The sequence below is a fragment of the Schistocerca nitens genome, chromosome 2, assembly GCF_023898315.1.
Source record: "Schistocerca nitens isolate TAMUIC-IGC-003100 chromosome 2, iqSchNite1.1, whole genome shotgun sequence".
Lineage (NCBI taxonomy): Eukaryota > Metazoa > Arthropoda > Insecta > Orthoptera > Acrididae > Schistocerca > Schistocerca nitens.
The window spans coordinates 554496931-554518733 of record NC_064615.1 but is presented as its reverse complement, the minus strand read 5'-3'; the positions used below and the strand labels follow the sequence as shown (position 1 = coordinate 554518733).

General features: G+C 37.2%; 1 protein-coding gene across 2 annotated transcripts in view; it reads right to left on the bottom strand.

Annotated features, from left to right (window-relative positions):
* The window catches only part of LOC126236579 (uncharacterized), a 39746-nt gene extending 20640 nt beyond the window's left edge, over nt 1-19106 (bottom strand). Inside the window, exons 1-2 of one of the 2 annotated variants that reach the window (XM_049945993.1) lie at nt 18738-19106; nt 2524-2620 (exon numbers count right to left, since the gene is read on the bottom strand). In XM_049945993.1, coding sequence (XP_049801950.1) covers nt 2524-2620; nt 18738-18886 — 246 coding nt within the window. In that variant the 5' untranslated portion in view covers nt 18887-19106. Of the gene's footprint in view, nt 1-2523; nt 2621-18394; nt 18605-18737 lie in introns of those variants that run through there. The other variant, XM_049945994.1, reaches the window with a different exon arrangement.
* Between the last annotated feature and the right edge of the window lie 2697 nt (nt 19107-21803).

Sequence of the window (21803 nt, the reverse complement as noted above, 5' to 3'; positions counted from 1 at the left end):
TGTGACTTTGGGCAAAAATGTAAAAGCAACACACACATGAAAATACTATAAAATGTTTTACGTAGTTTGGACATAAACCACAGTGAAATGTGTGAAGTTCAAGTCATAATGACCCAACATAAATATGCTGAATTATTTGAATCTTTACTGTTTCTGCTCAATTTGAATTGTGACAACAACACAATCGGATCAGTGACTCACATCAGTAATGCATCTGAAAGCACATATTCTGAAGACAGTGACAACACTAAAAACTGTATAAAATCGTGTACAGTCTTTTCTTTCTACTAATGGGAATATGGAATGGCAGTTACACCTACCAGCATAACATGACCGCCTATCAGCTTAAAATGTCATCAAGAGTACCCCAAGAGTTACCAGGTATCGAACCGGCTGAATAAGTGATGTAAGAAGTTCATTTGAAGTAGCATTTTGTACGGTGCTTCAAAATGAAACTACAGATATATTGAGCACTGAGGGGCAGCGAGTATATGGTCGACAACTGACTAATATTGATGATTCTGTTTTTTTCATGAGTACTTATGACTGCTATTCCTTGTGGGCTATTTCAACCACATGGGGACTCTACAAAATATTTGGTGATAAGGATAAGGGGCGGAACATATTTCGAGCAACCATATTCAATAAAACATTCTGTAAGGCATTTTGTGTCCAGTGCTTTGATAAGAAATCCATTAGAGAGAAAATACGAGATATTTATAGAATTGTTGCAATTTGTAGTATTTTAGAGACATGGGTAGAAGTCCTTTCCAAACTCTGTACTGTATTTACCCAATTGTAAGATGAGGTTCTCTCCTAAATTCATATTTAAAAAAACAGGGTCATCTTATATTTGCAGTTTAAAATATTGCTGCTGAGGTCAACAATTTACATTGTTCAATGGAGTAATTTTTATTTACAGATGAGGCTTTGAATTTTGAGGTCACATGCAGATTTATTTTGAAGCATTTGGAAGGCAGGTCTAAACAAATGATATTCATAATACAGGTTCAAGATTTCTTGATACAACAATGTGCTTGATACAGTATTGACGTTGCTCGAACAATCATGTGACATTTGACTCGCATGGTGCTAGTGCTAGGGATACGTGAGAAACTATGAAATAGCCCAACGAAAGCGCTGGCAGGTCGATAGACACACAAACATACACACAAAATTCAAGCTTTCGCAACCAACGGTTGCTTCATCAGGAAAGAGGGAAGGATGTGGGTTTTAAGGGAGAGGGTAAGGAGTCATTCCAATCCCGGGAGCGGAAAGACTTACCTTAGGGGGAAAAAAGGACACGTATACACTCGGGCGCGCGCGCGAGTGTATACGTGTCCTTTTTTCCCCCTAAGGTAAGTCTTTCCGCTCCCGGGATTGGAATGACTCCTTACCCTCTCCCTTAAAACCCACATCCTTCCCTCTTTCCTGATGAAGCAACTGTTGGTTGCACATACACAAACACAAGCAGACATTTGGGGGCAGTAGAACGTGGTTGTGACTGATGCGCAGTGAAATATAAACACTGTTGAAATTATATTGGAGTAACTAGTCTTTTGTTTCTGTTTACCACTTCCATTTCAATGTGACTAAAAATATTTGTGAACTTCTTATAGTTTGTGTTTGTGGTGCTAAATAAATAGTTATTTTAACAAGATCATAACACAGATATTCAGAAACCAACTGGAATTTACTTTAACTATCAATTATCTAGCAAAATACTTCCTAAGTTTCAAGAATCACCATCAGGTGAGGAATCTAGCAATATACTACAATGCCCAAACATTGCCCACACAGGGAAAACTGTAATTGACAGATCCTAGACATGATTTTATGCAAATAATGTATTTGTCAATTACAACTGAGCACATTTGCTCATCATGAAAGATTTTAGCAACAGCTGTGGATGTCCCACAAAGAGTATGTTAATTACAGAATGTACAGAAGCATTTAAACAATCATTATTTCAATGCTCCATATAGAAATAAAATGGAAAGTAGCCCTAATAAGTTTGACATTGGGAAGCATCCTCTGCCATGCAGTTCACTATTGTTTGCAAAGCATAGATGTAGACATTCACATATAGAGAAATACGTTGAAATGTATCAAGATTTATTTCTACTTGGCACACACAGCAATGAGGATGCAAGAGCATACAGTGAACCCATGATAGAGAGAGAAAGAGAGAGAGAGAGAGAGAGAGAGAGAGAGAGAGATATGAGAAGAAGAAGAATTTAGCAGAGCCGCTACTGACTATATTTGTCCTTTCTCATTGAAAACATGCAAAGCACACCATGTTCCTTTACCTTCTCTGTTCACCAAATTGATAGAAATTACGTGTGTTCATAGTTAAAACACCTGAAAGTATTGAGAATATACGACGGAGATGTTTTTGAAAATGCAGTAACTCTAATTTTCTTATAACTCTGAGTGTCCCTCATATTTGAGTAAGTGTCGACAGTACATCTTTACCACGAAGAAACTGTTCAAAAGCATGAATAAATTTCATTTGCAACTTACAGTTTGCTTCCATTTCATTGTCTGCACCAATTCTTCATGGATAAGGTAAGTGTCCTTTCCTCTTGCCTTCAGCTTCTTTGGGAGTTCATTCTGATACCTTGAAAATAAGACTGGAGTTGAATTGACAATTTCTTTCACATAAAGCAATATGAGGCCTATTGTAAATGTTTTAACATAATGTTTCTGTAACATTTAGTATTTGTCAATAAGTAATAATACTTTTATAGGTTTGTTTGAACATGAAAGTTTCTTTTCAAGTGTATCCCTACTAATTAGTGATGTCTGTAAATTAGTCCTCTTCATGGTTAGCACTCAGCATAAAAATGGGAACTACATATAAAATGGAATGCTTGCAGTTCAAAATGCATATCCCGAAGACTAGATTGTGGAACAGTATTCAGGAATCACCAATATCTAATCCCCCATAATGAAACTCTTGTCTTTTAAAGATGTAGATAGGAAAAAAGGCGATGCAATGCTTGAAATGCAAACAGTCTAAGAGGAGATTTTTCACAACAAATTTGTGCGAGCCATCTTGGAATACAGTTCAATTGTGTGGGACCAGCACCAAGTAAGACTAACAAGGGATATTGAACATCTACCATCTTCCCACTACATCTAACTTCAATCCATCCATTTCCCTTTTTAAATTTTCTAACCTACCTGCCTGATTAACACTTCAATCAGTAGAGCACCAGTTTTGTTTCTCCTTATGACAACATCCTCTTGCACGCATTATTGCAGCCAACATAGACAAGAAGCCCATACTTACCATAATAACACGAGTTTATATATGCCAACTAGCTATGCAAATGATTAGGAGATTGAAGAAATGCATGACAGGATAAAAGAAATTATTCAGATAGCTAAAAGAGATGAAAATTTAATTGTGATGGGGGACTGGAATTCGATAATAGAAAAAGGAAGATAAGGAAAGTAGTACGTGAATATGGACTGGGGGAACAAAATGGAAGAGGATGCCACCTGGCAGAATTTTGCACAGAGCACAATTTAATCATCACTAAAACTTGGTTTAAGAATCATGAAGAATGTGGTATATATGGAAGACTTCTGGAGACACAAGAAGACTTCAGATAGATTATATAATGGTAAGCCAGAGATTTCAGGAGCAGATTTCAAATTTTAAGACATTTCCAGGGGCAAATGCAGGCTCTGACCACAACTTGCTGGTTATGAACTGTAGATTGAAGCTGAGGAAACTGAAAAATGGTAGGAAATCAAGGACGTGAGACTTGGATAAGTTGAAGGAACCTGAGAGTTACAGAACAAGCATTGGGCCTCAGATGACTAGAACAGTGGAAAGGAATACAGTAGAAGATGAATGGGTAGTTTTGAGAGGTGAAATACTGAAGGCAGCAGAGAATCAAATAGGAAAAAGACAAGGCCTAGTAGAAATCCTTGGATAATTGATGAGAGGAACAAATATAAAAAGGCAGGACATGAAGCAGGTGGAAGGGAATATAAAGGTCTAAAAATGAGATTGGCAGAAAGTGCAAAATGGCTAGGCACTAACAGCTAGAGGACAAATGAAAGGAGTTAGAAGATAAGTATCACCAACAGTAAAATTAAAGAGGCCTTTGGAGAAAAGAGAAGCAGCTATAAGAACATCAAGGGCTCAGATGGGCAACCAGTCTTAAACAAAGAGGGGAAAATTGAAAGGTGGAATGAGTATATAGAGGGTCCATACACCCGAGGGATAAACTTAAGGAAAATATTATAGAAATGGAACAGGACATAGGCGAAGACAGTTATTTAGTTAGTTACACTTTCCATAGATCACTTGAACAATACTCTTATTGAAATGATGTGGAACAGACCAGTTTATAGGATACATATACACAATTAGTATTAACATTAATGAAAAAATGATCATTCCTAGTCCTACTAATGCGACTACACTTAATCTCTCACTGGTTACCAGTTTTTAAGAAGAAATTCATCAATGCAATACGAGTTGTCCAAGAAAACTGATTTTACATTAGATTTAAAACTTGCTTAGCTACCTTTCAGACATTTTATATTACTGGGCAAATCAAAAATTTTTGTTTCTGTACACACTTTTCTGAGCCACAGACAGTTTATCAAAGGGTAATAAATGTGTTGCAGGTAAGCACATTACTGTTCTTCTCAAATTGTGAGGGATTATTTATGATGAACTTCATTAGCGAATATGTATATTCTGATGGTGCAGTTAAAATGCTTCGCTTCTTGAAGAGATACATACATTATGTCCATGAGTGAATACTATGTATTATTCCGCTGCTCACTTTTGTGCAATCGGTACTTTCTTTCCAAGTGATTAGTTACCCCAAAAATTCTTCCGTACAATGCCACTGTGTGGAAATATGCAAAATATGTCAAGATGCTGTTGTTTCCAAGATAAGTAACTGTATGAAACACAAGAGTAGCTGAACTTCATTTTTTTCAAAAGCTCAGTAATATGCTTCTTCCAGTTCAAGTTGTCCTCAGTACAACCCAAAAATTTATAGCATTCTACCCTGCTTACTGACTCGTACTCGTGTGCAAGATTGTTTGTACAACTATTTTTTTTTTTTTTTTTTTGTACAGAACTGAGTGAAGTGTTTCTTTTCTTTCTTTTTTCCCTCCAAAATCTAGGGATAGTCTGTTATTAGAGAACAACTTAAAAATGCTTTTGAAAATATTGTTTACAACTCTTCTGCTGCTTTCTCTCTAGTGGTATTCACTATAACACTAGTACCATCTGCACCAATTTTCTTGTTGAATATTAAGTGGAAGGTCACTCACATGTATAAGGAATAGGTGTGACCCAAAACTGAATGCTTGGATTTTTTCCCCAGTCACTAAAATTTTCTACCTTTCTGACATTGTCTGAATTATTCAGCATAACTTTTTGGATTCCGTTTGTTAAGTACGATTCAAATAACGTGTGTGTAAAGCCATCAATTCCGTAAAACATGAACTTTTGTAGGAGAGTATCATGATCTACACAACCAAACACCTCAGAAAGAGCAGAATAAATACCAATTGGAAATATACTATTACTTAAGGCTTGTACCATTTGATGAGTGAATGCATAAATAGCATCCTCACTTGAGCAAGGTGAGGGGAGAAGAATCTGACAGAGCACTGAAAGACCTGAGTTGAAACAAGTCAATGGGAACAGATGACATTCCACCAGAACTAACCACAGCTTTGGGAGAGCCAGCCAGGACAACTATTTTATATGGTTATATTAAAGCATGGTGTTAGTCCAAAAGAGTAGACAACACACAGAATCTATAGCCATGAAACATTATATGTAAATTAAAGGGGGATCACTGCATTCAGCTGCAATGAGATATTAAGAGGAATCGGCGGCGATGAGCAAAAATGTGTATCAGACCAGGATTCAAACCCCAGATCTCTCACTTACTAGGCAGGTGCGGAAACCACTGTGCCATCCAGGACACGGCATTATCACAACTACACGGAATATATGGTGTGCAAGATTCATGAGAAAATCTGAATACTAACATTTCAAGAAGAATGTAATAGTTCCAGTTTCAAAGAAATCAATTACCGACCGGTGTAAAAATTATCAAACTATCAGTTGCAAATACTAACATGAATTCTTTATAGAAGAATGGAAAAATTGGTAGAAACCAACCCTGCGAAAGATCACTTTGGTTTCCACAGAATTGCATGAAAATGTGAGGAAAGACTGACGCCACGACTTATCTTATAAGACAGGGTAAGGAAAGGCATACCTATGTTTATAGCCTTGTAGAATTAGAGAAAGCTTTTGTCAACGTTGACTGAGATACTCTTTTGCAAATTCTGTAGGTAGCAGGAAGAAAATACAGGGAGCAAAAGACTCTTCACAACTTCTACAGGAAACAGATGGGAGTTATAAAGAGTCAAGGGGCATGAAAGGGAAGCAGTGGTTGACAAGGCAGTAGATATGGTTGTAGCCTACACCCAATATTATTCAATCTGTACACTGAGCAAAGATGCAATAACTTGCATGTGCTGATGACACTAAATCTGTCTGAGATGCAAAAGGATTTGGAAGAGCAATTGAATGGAACGGGCAGTGTCTTGAAAGGAGGATATAAGATAAACATCAACAGAAGCAAAACAAGGATAATGGAATGTAGTCAAACTAAATTTGGTGGTGCTTGCTATTTGGGCAACAAAATAACTGATGATTGCCAAAGCAGAAAGGATACAAAATGTACATTTCATTAATGCTGTAGGAAAGTTCTTTTAGTATGTTCATACTTCAGGATTAAAGGAGATCACTCATAGAAAAGTAGAAGCATTGAATTGTCCATAGGCATTCACCAAAGAAGGAAAACTTGCCAGCTTTTGGAGATATCCTTTGAACACACGCGCACACACACACAAAATGAGTGGCACAAGGTGTTTGTCTGGAGTGTAGGAAGTGAGACATGGGATGATAAATAGTTTAGAAAAAGAGGAGAAAATAAGCTTTTGAATTGTGGTGCTACAGAAGAATGCTGAAAATTAAATGAAAAGACCTTGTAACTAATGAGGCGGTACTTAACAGAATTGGGGAAACAAGAAATTTGTGGCGCAACTTGACTGATGACTGAAAGAAGGAAGGTTGATAGGACACATTCTGTGGCACGAGTGAGTTAATATTCAGTGTGTTTATTAGTCAACCACGATATTACTGCACCTGAAAGTGAGCGTTATGTAGTTAGATTATCATGAGTCAACACGTAATTGAGGTTGACAGTATTTGCACAACTGACCTGAAAGCATTGACAGTGTGATGTGTTTTCCTTAAACATTGCTGTACTTTATTACTGTAATGCCACTACGCGTTTCCGGAAGTGACCAATTGCAAAGTGAGTTATAAGAATTATATGATGACTTGGAAAGAAGCTCAAACGGTTACACCACTATTTGTGTGACTCGGGGTGAAAAATAAAATTATCTTGTTTCTAAGAATGCGAGCAGTTTATTCACTCCTGTTTAACTGATAGTGCGGGCTTCTGTAACTCTCAACGGACAAAGCTAGTAACAGATGCCACTTGAATGCTTGCTATGCTTCACGCCAGATTAGTTTACTTTTGAGATGGCCATTTAAAACTCATTTACAAACACACTGAATTTTACGAAGTTAAGCTCCAAGCGAACTCAAAATGCTGTTAAACTTTTCACACATTTCATCATATCAAGCTGAATCTGTGATAGAAATCAATCTGTACAGAGTTCCACATAACATACTATGTGCAACTGAACCCACTTTAGTGAATTTTTGTAGCTGTTCACCAGGATTTAATTAATCATTCCGATGCTTTCCCCCCCTTGAATGTGATATTTCTTATTTGCAAATAGATTACAGCATTATCTTTGCTGATACTCAAATGGCTTCATGATGATGACAAATTCTCGATTTATGTCATAATTGCACACCAGAACAACTCAACAGCAGTTCTCTTTTCCCACCAGAAAAGGATCTAACAAACTATATATATAGCCTTCACTTGTAATTATAGGTAAGCAAATGACAACTTGCAGCAACCAAGTTATCGAAACTATACTTTAAAATGTCATCTTCACTTTCTAAAACAATAGATTTTTACAGCAACAATACAAAACAACATCTGTAAAACTAAAATTTGACTAAATTTTGTAACAGTTAATTACTTTTTTCTTCTGCAAGACAATAAAAAAATGAAAAATTACACACTAAGCCAAATGTTATCCATACTCTACAGACCAATGTGAAGTGTACTGCACTGCAGAGGGTGCCAAGTATTAGTATTTTGTCCCACTCAATTAGTGTCTGGGGTGTAGAAAGAATGAATGTTTAAATCTCTCGGTGTGGTAATTAATCTAATCTTGTCTTGTCTTTGAGGCTCTCTGGAAGAACAGCATAGGAGTTAGTAGTATATTACTAGAATCGTCACTTAATTTTTATTTTTGAAATTTTGTAGCTAGACTTTGCAGGGCAATTGGTAACATCTTCAAACCATAATGAAGTATGTTAAATAAACTTACCAAACCTATCTTGAAAATCAACACTAAATATTCTATGGCTATTCTCACACTAAAGTGCAAGCCACAGACTTGGGAGAATGGTGTGTCACATGGTACAATGTCCCTTGCTACTGTGCATCATCCCATAATTTACCTCCTCCCATATACACGACGACTATACTGTCCAAGATTCTTATGTCCCCCCCCCCCCTTAAACCAATCAATCTTGTGGATGACAAACTGAAATTGAGAATAGCAAGGCAAATGTGGGAGATGCTAAATTCATTTTCGAATGTTCTGTTACAAAGGAAAATAGAGTATAATTCTTGCACCATTGCAAATATGAGTGATAACTGATATTAACCTCAATGGTGTTGAGAAATAGCTGCAATCACTAAAACAGAACACGATGCCAGGGCAAAATGGAGTCCCTATCAGGTTCAATACAGAATTTGCAACTGAGTTAGCACCCCTTGATTCATAATACACCACAAACCTATCAAGCAAATAAGGTAGCATAAATAATCCATCAAACTACTGCCCCTTGCTACTGTGCATCATCCCATCATCTACCTCCTCCAATCTGCCTTAGAATTTCAGAACATATTCTTTGCTCAAATATAATGACGTATCTCAAACAGAATGACCTCCTCCATGCCATCCCATGTGGATTCTGTAAACATTGGTCACACAAAACCCAACTTGCCCTTTTCTCACACGATGTGCTCAAAGATTTGAACCACGGCAATATGTCTTTACTTCTGTAAAGCATTTGACACTCTACCAGTCAACGTTTATTAATGAAAGTATGATCAGAAGAGGCATCTTCAAATCTTTGACTGTTGAGGATTTCTTGGTAGAGAGGACACGACATGTTCCTTTGATGGAGAATCACTGATAGATTCAGACCTGCCCAGAGAAGTGTACTGAGGCCCTAGCCATTCTTGTTGTGTGTTAATGACCTGGCAACAATATTAACAGCAACCTCATGCTTTTGGCAGATGAGTTACATGAAAAAAGCTGCATAAATATTCAGGCAGCTCATGATACGATTACAAAGTTGTGCAAATATTGTCACATGCTTTAAGTGTTCAGAAATGTAAAATTGTGCACTTCACAAAATACAAAAACACAACATCCTACAATTACAATATCAATGATCCACTACTGGAAATATTCAACCCATACAAATACCTGTCTGGGACACATCAAATAGATCTCACAGGAGTAACTCCATGTGAAATGACCTTCGTGTCCAATTTTTACCACGCTTGCACTGGAAAAAATTTGTGCAGAAGGGACCTGCATGATTGTCTGCCAAATTTCAACCTTATCTGTAATTTGGTCTAGGTATTAGAGCTGTTTTCACAGGGCCACTTTCTCCACAACTAGATGCATTCGAAACAAATTCTTAAGCTTGGTAAACCTTTGTCCTGAGCTGATAGAGCTAGGATCCCACAAAATGGTATCCTGATACAACTTTTTGTTCAGAACATGGAAACAACAGAATGCACTGCTCATAGCACAATCTCTCTCTAAACTAGCTGAAAAATTTTCCCATGACAAATCTTCCCTAAATTTTAACAAGGAATAAACAGCAAGTATAAGGCTCCAGTTGTCAGTGCTCTGTCTGTCTGCCTGTCAGAAAACTGGCAAATCAAACTTTTCTGAAAATGTGTTCACTAGGTTAGTCATCTGTAAAGCATCAAAAATAGCAAATGTACCAAATTTGCCTATATTTGACTACATGTATCTTAAAACTGACACCTCTGAAAAAGAGATAACTTGAGACTTTTCTTATTTTGGTGCCATTTCAGTTAAACACAAAAATGTGGCCAATAAACTAGTTGAAGCTGATGAAACCAATATTTCTCAAGCTCTGATTAAAAGCTAATCAGCTGTTGGAATATCACTACTGAAATTTCAACCAATTGGTCATAATAACAAAGAAAGACCATGGAAAGCAACAGATTAATTATTAAGAAAAATGCATCAGTTTGTGGATGCACAAGTGAGTAATGCAGTGGAAACAATGTCTCGATCACTTAGAACAGCCGATCAAAGAAATTAAGAAAATTGAATGTAACCAACCATTAAGGGGGGGAAAAAAAACACATTTTGATCTTACTTCTACACCTATATCCACACACTGCAAGCCACTGTATGGTGCATGGTTGAGGATACTTTGTCCCAATGTTAGCAATTTCATTTCCTGTTCCATTTGCAAATGGAGTGGGGAGGAAAAACCATCCAAACGCTTTCACATAAGCACAGATTTCTGTTCTCGTCTTTGTGGTCCTTACTGTCCTGCCGCTTGTCACAAATGCCAGTTCTCTAGACCTTTTCACTTAACTTTTGCGAAAAGGATGTCTTCTTCCCTTCAGGGACTCCCATTTGAGTTCATGGAGCATTTCCTTAACACCAGATGTTGACTGAACCTACTGGTAACAAAGCCAACAGCACACCTCTGAACTGCTGCTATGTCCTCCTCTAATCTGGATCTGGTGGGGCTCACAAACTCTCTAGCACTACTCAAGAATGGGTCACACAAATGGTCCATATGCAGTATCTTTTATAGATGAATTACAGTTTCCAAGAACTCTGTCCCTACAATTGACCTTCTGTGCTCACTCCACTTCAGTCCCACCACCTCGACGACAATGACCACCACCACCACCACAACCACAGACCTCATGTAGCATATATGCTACACCCAACTCTCTTTTCTTTGTATCTCAGGCAATTAACTAAACTTGCTGTGCCTGATTGTAGTGGGTGTACTTTTTTTTGGATCACTTGTTTTTGTTTCTGCAAGCTCCTATTAGATTTCAACATCTCACTGAAGAAAGCTAGATATTTTAGTGTAAGCAAAGCTTCAAGAAATACAGGTTATTTCTCCTTGGTTTATGCGATTTTAAAATAGATTGTGTTTAGAATATTCTGTGACACGCTGATATTCCACACTGGGTCTACATTCAACAATTAACCATACTTTCACATTCACAAAAGCGAGTATCTGAGGAAGAAGAGGAGGAATGTGATAAAGAGGATGCATTTTCAATGAGGTGACACCTCAAAAAACCTAAGCCTCTTCCATCACTAACATCAAAGATGTTCCACACCATGCCTCTACCTGATATGATAAACAGATCCCATAAAACTTCATTTCAAATGTGGATTGCCCGGATATAAAGGTTCACATTTGTGCAGTGTACTAAACGCAAAATAAATCTTTGTTTCAAAGATAAAAGGAACTGATTTTTGCAATTCATAAAAAATAGCAGAATGGCCATATTCAAAGTGATTTCACAAGTAAATCATTCATGTTGTCCCACATTAAGACATTTTTGCAACAAGAGTGGCTGATTTTCACAGATAGAAGATGCACAACTGTGCAAGAGTGAAACAGTGCAGCAGCTGGAAATATACTCCAAAGATGAAGTACATGCGACACTATGATTCTTGTGGGCAAACTGTCTAAATTGCACACAGTGAAATTCTAGCGGTACATGGACTGAATGCAATGTTGCATCCAACTGTAGTGAAATGGGGTCAACTATATAACAAATCCTGCACAGGTGTGGCAAGACATCACGAGTACAGACTACATGTCCACGCAATCGAGGCACTGATTAGCAGCAATCTCAAATTTTCAGACGATTAACAAGTTCACACAGCAGTTATCGAATGGCTCCACGGTCAAAGAGCAGGTTTCCATTGTTGAGGAAATGAATGACTGCTAGGATTCCAGAATGAGACTTTCACTCTGCAGCGGAGTGTGCGCTGATATGAAACTTCCTGGCAGATTAAAACTGTGTGCCCGACCGAGACTCGAACTCAGGACCTTTGCCTTTTGCGGGCAAGTGCTCTACCATCTGAGATACCGAAGCACGACTCACGCCCGGTACCCACAGCTTTACTTCTGCCAGTATCTCGTCTGACGAGACTGAGGAGACGAGATACTGGCAGAAGTAAAGCTGTGGGTACTGGGCGTGAGTCGTGCTTCGGTATCTCAGATGGTAGAGCACTTGCCTGCGAAAGGCAAAGGTCCTGAGTTCGAGTCTCGGTCGGGCACACAGTTTTAATCTACCAGGAAGTTTCACTGCTAGGATTGTTTAGAGAGATTTGGTGACCATGTTGAAAAATAGTATAATGAGCCTGTGGTATTTTGAAGTGTAGTGCAGCATTCAATAAAAGTTACTTGGCCTGCCACAACACTGCATAATTTAACTTTTGAAGTCTCCCTGCATGAAAAGTGTTTTGCCTATTTTCTGATATAGCACAATACTGTGGTAAATACATAAGGATATTTATGTGCTTTAATTGTCAGCTTGTAACTAAATTCCATCAAAGGAATTCCTGAAAACAAAAAGAATCTGAGAGACCTGATGTAGCATACATGTGAAAAGCCCTAACATCTTGGTGCATCACAATGGTTTTTAAAAAAAATATTTCTCTCTAGAACAGTGCACTGACAACCAATATAAACTTTTGAGTCACATAATCTAAGCTCAGGAATGAGGAAGATACTTGTTTGAAGATACTGTATTCGAACTTTATCAGAGCTTATCCAATAAAAAAGACAATACGTAACAATTTTGTGTTTATGAAAAAATGGCCTCTACCAGGCACTTGTGTGATTTGCAGAGTATCCATGTAGATAAATGGATAAAGTGGCATGGATGTTGCAGTTGAAAAATATATTTTAACAGGATGGGAAAAAAATATTCATAAAAAGACGCTTGCTGGGAATATAATGCAAGATGACACAGAATTTCTTGAAAATGAAGAATTAGTTTAGAATGTAAGGGCAATAATGAATGTTTTCCCACTTGAATACATGGAGAAAAAGTTCAGAAGTACTTGTCACTGTGCAATTTGAAAGAAATGTATTGGTATGGCCACCATGGACCAATGCAAGGATTAATAGCGGTTTCTTTAAATATAAGCAGTATTTTTGCATTAAGTGAAATGAAACCAAAATGAAAATAGATGTATCTAACAGACGTAATTCTAGGCCTATTTTTTTCAGTGGGGTCAACGATTAAATCATCAGGTGCCAATTTTACGATACATGGTTTCAAATCTACGAACAATTAGTTGCATTTGGAATTTTTAGTAACTTCAAAAGCTGATAATGTAGCGAATAAGTTGTATGGAAGCTCATAATTTACTAATTGTCTGTGCAGCGGAGCATGTGCAACAGTTAAAAGTAGAGGAAAAGCAATGGCTTGAAAGATGGTACAGGACATGTTTACTCAGTTTTGAATTCATAATTTAGATTCAGAAATTTTTTTATCAATCTACTAATACAAATCATTTGGTTGCACAAATTTTCACCATGAAATTGATTTGAATCTGCGGAATACTTTATATTAATGTGAATTACAATAAAATGGTGCGTTTTAGTAACTATCAAAGTTCAGCTGCCTCAAGAGCCAATGAACAAGAGACTAAAACATTATAACTAATGATGCACTAGTACATAGCAATTTATTTTAGCACCACCTAAGACAGTCATCCATCTATGATTTTCCAATTACTACTACCATTGACTTCCTCAGTCATAAATGATTAAAGGACTTAAATAAAGGTCTGAATTTAATGTCAATCAATATATCTACTTAGCTGAACTCCGAGTCAGAGGGTCCCATCATCAGATAATGTGTGCCATATAGAACTTTGTAAGGCTACCATTTGGTCTGAATAATTCCAAGCTTTATATTCTAGCAACCATTATTTTTATAGCTTTTTTTTTAGGCTACTAGTTTCACCACCTCAACAATCATTTTCTGGTCCAGTAGCTTGAACAACAAAAAGAATCCAGTCACACACAAACATAACAAGGGAGCAACACACACGTACATAACAAGGAGGCAACACACACGCACATAACTAGGAGGCAACACACATGCACACACACCAAACTTTCGAACGAGCTGTACAAGAAAGCAGGCCCTCTGCTCCAACAATTTGATGTGCAGCTTATGAATACAATGATATATTCAACAATACCTTAAAAGGTATGTTATGTATGGAGCAGAGGACACAACCTATGTCTCACAACAATAAAAACAGAGGACTCTTATGTCACTGCTTAGCATTGAAAATCCAAGTTGGGACCCACATCAAGTGGACTGCCTTAGTAACATTAAAATTTCATGGAAGATTTGGAAAATTTTCACTTGGCTACAAGAAAGAGTAGTGCTGGTGAATACTAAAATAAAATTGAGCCCAAAGAGTGGGGATGACATGCTTTGCAATTGCGATAAGTCTAATCTACACAGAATTTTCGAGTGTCCTACACGGAATCAGGAAGTGCTACATTTGAAGGACTAGGAGATTAAAATAACTGTGCTGCTGATGTAGTTCAATACTGAAAGAAAATTGTAAAAAGTTGACGACTGTCAAACACAAAAAAGTTAAGAAAGAATGCATAGTATTTCAGTTAAACTGCACATACAACAAGGGTTCAACTTCCTTACAAAATCTTCGCCCAAGTAGGCCTATCTTCAAAATAGAGCATGGATTGTGGCCAAAGTAAGATACACCACTAGTCAAATTTCTGAAGCAATAACAGTCTAAATATTTTACGCTGTCTTCATGCATGCGTCACATTTAATGTCAAACAAAGGGTGTCATACACAGTTGATTGAAATCCATGTGTTTAGTGTTATATGAGATGTTTGCATTGCAAAAGGTGTACAATTGAAGGCATAATATCAAGCTGCCATACTCCACTTGCCAACACTGTACCGAAATTGAATAAAGAACTCTGATTCAACTGAATGCACTGATCACTTACATAACACATGGCCTGAAGAGGACACTTCATTTCCTAATGCACAACATAGTTTATCATTTATAATTATGAGAAGTAAGATTAGGAACAGTATATCCTGTGAGCAACATGGACCACAAGCTTAGCTTGGGGAAGGGTGGGGGGAGGGATAATTTCGTGCTTTAAAAACAACACAAAAATCTTTTGCTGTCAAGGCAGCTACACATGTACCTGCTAAGATAACAGACATGTATGATCAAGCATCATTTGAACAAAACAAATTGCTTAATGTTTGACTAAATTTCAATTAAGCAAGCTTGTAACAGCGTAGCAACGACATGTGTACCACTTCTGTGCAGGACTTTACAAGTCAATGCAAGTTGTGAGGCAGTCTTTGCAGCAACATCATGTTCACAGATACAAAGAAAATCAATTGTGAATTGTCAGTAGAGTTTAAGTGTTTGAAAATCAGAGATTCTATAGAGCATTAAATCCAAGGCCAACCATGACAAAATAAAACAATGGAAATACGGAAGCGTCCGATCCCGCCCGTCTGCTTTGACCCATGACGTCACAAATATGGCGGAAACAAAAACAAACACACACACTTTCCACAAGAAGCCTAATGACACTAACGGGACAAGCGCGGGAGATGGGGTGTTTTGCGTGGGGGGCAAACTAAATATAAACAAATTTAGACGCCTTGCGTAGCTACAACGTGTAAGTGAAGACAGCCATGCATGAATAGCCACCCACCTCCCCAGGGGTCGTAACCCCTGCAACCCATAGAAGATAAAGATGCTTCAGTAGCTGATTAGTGCTTTTTGTCTTAAAAAAAAAAAAAAATCTCACGGGATAGAACGAACAGATCAGAAAAGTAAATAAAATAAGATAAAACAGAACTGGAGACAGCCACACTCAAACCAAACTCCGCGCCGTCATGACAACACCCTTACGTCATGGGTCAAAGCCGACGCGTGGGATCGGACGCTTCTGTCGACCCTAAAACAATACTGCATAAAATATGTTTATACTAAAACATACAGCAAGTGACCCAGATGTAGATGTATGTTATTCAATATGTACAGTACTCTATTACCAACAACAGCAAGTGGGTGGGGGGGGGGTGGGAGTGGAGGGTCGCAATAAATGTACAGCTAAGACCTTTGAAGTAAGCTAACACTAGTACTACAGATGTGTAAAAATATGTAGCCTATCTATTGTCTTCACATATCCTTCCCCTCACAAGAATTTGCTGTCAGTTCACCTACAAGCACAATGTTAAAAGGGCTTAATGAGTGATACGACGTTAAAATTCACTTATTTGTTCAACCTGAAATGCATTAATGATGTTGATATATTCCCAACTCCTAGGTTACAATGGTAGTAAGCTTTTTGTTACAGTAACTGGTCTTAACCCCACAAACCAAAGTTTCTTTCCCTCTTTTCTTTGAGGCACAATCAGCACATTGTAGTCATCCAGGCAAGGCATACTTGAAACATACACCAACACACTGACATCATGGAGGGAAGAGGGAGTGTTGCACATGTATGAAGCCTGCAGTTAGTTACTTGGACTGAAGGAGAATGTCCTTAGATAACTCTGTAAGTATTGTAAACTTTTTTTATTTGCTTTTGCAAATGTTGTTCAGGTATTTTCTTAAAATAGATCATTACTCTATTGAATGCTTTAGTTGCATTTCCCTGTAATGGACCATAATTGTTGAACAGCAGACAAAAATTGTGTTGATATGTTGAGCTGAAGTGTTCGTGTGATACAATGGAAATTTAAGTCCGATTTGGACGCTCTGGGGACAATGCATAACATAAATATGCACATTTAGCAAACAATTACAGTAAATCAGAAAACTGATCAGCAGCAATGCACTCCTTTCCGAACACTACACCATTGCACAGTCATTCAGAGAGAATGTGTGAAGCCTACATGATAGATTTTAATGGGAATACATTTCTTGACAGTGCTTAGGATCTCTGGGGCTTAAAGTTGTTCCAACAATTTATTTTTATTGTAAAAGCTGAAACACTGTGAAAAAGAAAGGCGATTACGGTATATTGTTTAACTGGGATGTGAGGACGAAATCACTGCACATGTTTATACCAAAGTTGAGTTTCTGTGGCACGTAAATGTTCTGACACGACCATGAAGTAAACACTTTATTTGGTGGAAAAAGCCTACCGTAAATTTCAACGTAAAGGGCACAAATCTGAACTCTTCGACAAAAAAAAACACACACATTTTGGCTTAAAATTATTCCCTAATTTCCACTGACTAATGTCCCAAGCATCCGATAGCAAAATTTGATTAATTACAGGGGAAAAAGGCCGGAAATCTGTACAGATGAATGAATTGTCTAATAGAAGTTGTAACGTACATAACCGTTACGATGCAGAATACAAAACAGAAACAAAAAAATAAATATTGTTCCGCAACTCTCTGAAACCACATTCTAAAGAACGTCACATGGCCGTAATCGGTCAATCTCTAACAATGACTCCGAAAATGCTAAACATATCGCAACTTCAAGGCGAGAATGTTTGATTACTGTTTTCACTGACAAGAAACTAAAGCCTGTGTTAGAAATTAACCATTGACACTAATTTTCACTTAATACTCTTTAAACCCTATATAATGTTAGGAACGAAGAATGGCTCTTACCAAACGACAAATTTAGTATTAATTTTGACGATGTTAACTTGCTTTTATTTCAGGATTAGCTGACACGCAGTAACTAAAGGTAAATGGCACGAATAAAATTATAATTTCGTTGTGGCTATTTAAAAGCCATCAGCTCTTTCTCTTTCAAGCTCGAAATGTTGCTTGTAAATATAGGTAATTTAAATTCTCTCTCGAAGCAAACATATTTAATCACGAACACGTTTACAGATGTCCAAAATAGATATATTTCTAATAGCAATTTCATTTTTACAAATTCTTTGTTCAGTCTCCATTTTGGTTTGATGCATAAACTGTTATCAGGAGGTCAATGTTTAAGACCTTTTTACAAGTTGAACGACAAACTACTTTCGGTCTTACAATTTACGATCAAGTACATAATAAATATAAGAGGTTGATACATGTTAATCCACGAGCATTCTAGAAAATTCAGCAGAAAAAGTGATTGTAACTTCAAGGCAAACGTCAGCTCCGCAGTCGACATGACGCTACCAACACCCGACCGCATAACGTAACTAACACACTGCGTCCCAACAACCCTTTAAGCGAAAATTGGTGATGCACGCCAGTTGACACTGATTCCCACGTGACACGGTTGGCATTTAATGACCGCGCTGAAGATCGAGACGTCCGGAGAGCATTCCTTGATCGAGAGTAGTCTGCTACGTGCAGCGTAATACAAAGCAAGGTTCAATGACATTGTTTCCTAAATATCAGCCAATATTTCTGTAAAATCGTACTCACCAGTTATCCAATTTTATCATCTCTTCAGGTTTTTTGTTTTTACTATCCGCCTTTGCCTTCAAAGCTTCCGGGTAGAGCTTCAAAACATGTGCAAACTGATTTGAAGTTCCCTTAGCGAAGAAAGTTGCTGTGTCTTTTACGGAAGCCATTGTGATAACTATAGTACACCAAACGCACGCAAGAGCGCACTACATTTACTATGGCAGCTGCCTTTTACAAAATTGTTTTAAAATTCGAAACCATGCATCAAGTTGTGTACTCTGAATTAACACGGTCCCCAACAACGGCAGACATGAGGCGCTTCGAACACTTAACTAGCACAGGTTCTAGCCACGCGGCCGATGTCCGCAGCACTGCTTGAACTGCGCGTGCAGTAGAACTGACGCATCCTCAAAGAATTCTGTGATGATTTCGGCTGAAACTTGTAAAATAACCTAAACAATTGTAATAATATACTACTGTTCTATAGTTCATCCGCAAATTATTATATTAAAGGTATGCAAGGTCGGAAACGTAAAAATTAAGTTTTTTAAAAATTTGTGTAAAACGCAGCCTTCGTCATAAAAGCTCAGGAGGTTACGACAGAGAGAGAGCCCCGGCCACTCATATTTCTGATGCATCGAATGTGGAATATGAACGCTAAAGGAGGAAAATTACACGAATCGCCTCATTTATCTATATCCTGACACTTAAGTAGAATAAATAATGAAGAGACTAAAATTACAAGACAAGTTATTCGCTGTCCAAATCGTTTCTGTTCAGTGAATTATATAAATAATGAGAAAATTAGCGCACAGAGATCTCAATTAAAGGTTGAATTCGTGTACAGGACTAATTTAAATTGTACGTTTATGAGTTACGTATGCATATTAACAAATTTGTTACTACAACTTGAGTAGTTTTCGCATAATTCATAAATGGAAATAAACTTAATTGTTTTAAAAGAGCTGTTGCCATGAGTATGTTGATAAACCAGTTTGACCCTATGACGAGATTCGTTTGATAATCAAATTCAAGAAAATGATAAATGAACAATCGTAAATACAGACGCTGTTATGTGGAATCCGAAACTTCCCATTAAACATCACAGATTAATAAATGACAAACTAAAGAAATACAGCATGGTATTTCGACCAACGACAAAACAGTTGTGGGGGAATCATTAAGAAGCGAAGCGAAAAAGCACCTCCAGTTTGAAGATATCAGTTTAGCATTGAAGCAGATTCCTTAGTTTACACAATTAGTAAGAACTTTATTCTCTTGTTGCCATTTGTAACGCTGGCTACGGTACTTTCATTCTAAACACTGTAAACGTACCGGTACCGTTTTTGGAGAGAGAATCTTGAAATAAAAAAAAAAAAAAATGAAAAAACCCTCAGTGTCTCAATTCGTGCTCCCATACCCTACATTTTCAAATAAATATAAATCTAAAACCAGGAGCGTTTTTTAAAAATGAATACCGTTAAGAACTAATATAAAATCCGAGTGAATAAACGTTTTGTGTTTATAAAATTTATAACTATGCCAATCATCGATCATGTACTTAAAACGATCTCTCTCTTTCTCTCTCTCTGGTTCAGAGGACCAGTAAATAAATGTTCATTATAAATAAGCCTTAGTGTGTGTGGTACCGTAGTATGGGAAGTAGCCTACCCTCAGCTATGCAGATCACAGTGATCTGTACGTGCTCATTTTTTCCCCATTCTATTCCCCTATGGAGTATGGGAAGAACAACTTGTTAAATTCCTCTGATCACTCTGTAATTAGTGCAGTTTTGTCATTATGGCCCCTTTGGGAGCAATTCATATGGGAATGTAGTGTCTCCTAGATTACTCACTTAATACTACTTCTTGAAGTTTGGTAAGTAGGTTTTCACAGAATATTTGGTCTGTATCTTCAAAGTATCCCCCAGTTCAGGTAGGCCCACTTCAACATTTGTCACACAGCCTGTCGCTATCCATACTCCCCTTCTATGTATACATTCAACACTGTCAACTGGGGTTACTTTGGGCCAGTTTTTCATGTTTTCACTTACATATTAATTAATAAAAACATATAATAAATGGATTTTCAACATCAAAATTGAATTTAACCAATTAACAAAGTATAAAGCAGTAGCCTGTACCAACATTTTTAAAGAAATTCTCTTTTTTTATTTTATTCAATGTTTTTTAATGTTGGAACAAAGTAACCCCTGCTCAGGAGGACCTCTCAAATATTTTAATACACATTGAATACAGCTCACTTGTTAGACTACTGTAACCCGTTACACAACAATCAGATAATGAAATGACAATACAAAGCAGCAAAAAAAATTATTATTAAGAAAACAAAATTTTAGGCTAAATTTTATTTGAAAAACATGAAAAACCTTTATTTTTGTTCTACAAACTTTTTTTTTATGCTAATTTCTTATACCAACTCAAAATCGGCCATCTCAGGAACATTAAAGTGTCCTTGTTTTATGAGCTTAGGAGGGTTGATTTTTTTTTTTTCTTCATGTTAGTCCACTCATAAACAAGAATATACTTTTTGTCAGGCCACTTCCAGAACATTTTGGTTTTGCTCATATAGTCTACTGTAGAGCCTAACTCTCCCCCATTACGTAGTTTTGTTATCAAACTCAGATAGTGCTTTCCTTCATACAGGACAATAACAAAGTCACCTTCTTTCAAGTTATGTTTTAATTATTCTAGGTCAGGTGCCAGTGGTTGATTGGTTGATAGGCTCGATGGTACCAACTTCTTCATCGAATTCTTCGGATTCACTTTCAGTTAACGAAGGTGTGAGCCATCATCAGAAGCACTGTCATCATGAAGACTGTAAGAACTAGTTATCTGGTTCTTGCTTTCTTTGACAGGCCCTTTTTTTCAGCTTGGATGTAGAAGCTGATGCACCTTCAAAGTCCATTTCATTTTCGCTTGACTCGTCAACCAACTTTGAACAAAAACTTTCCCCAGCTGGAACATCCAACTTCTTACGTTTCTGAGTTGGCCTAGCACTTTTTGTCACATTCTTCCTTTTTTCTGCAGGGTGTTGCATGAAACTTTCTCCAATTCGACTTTT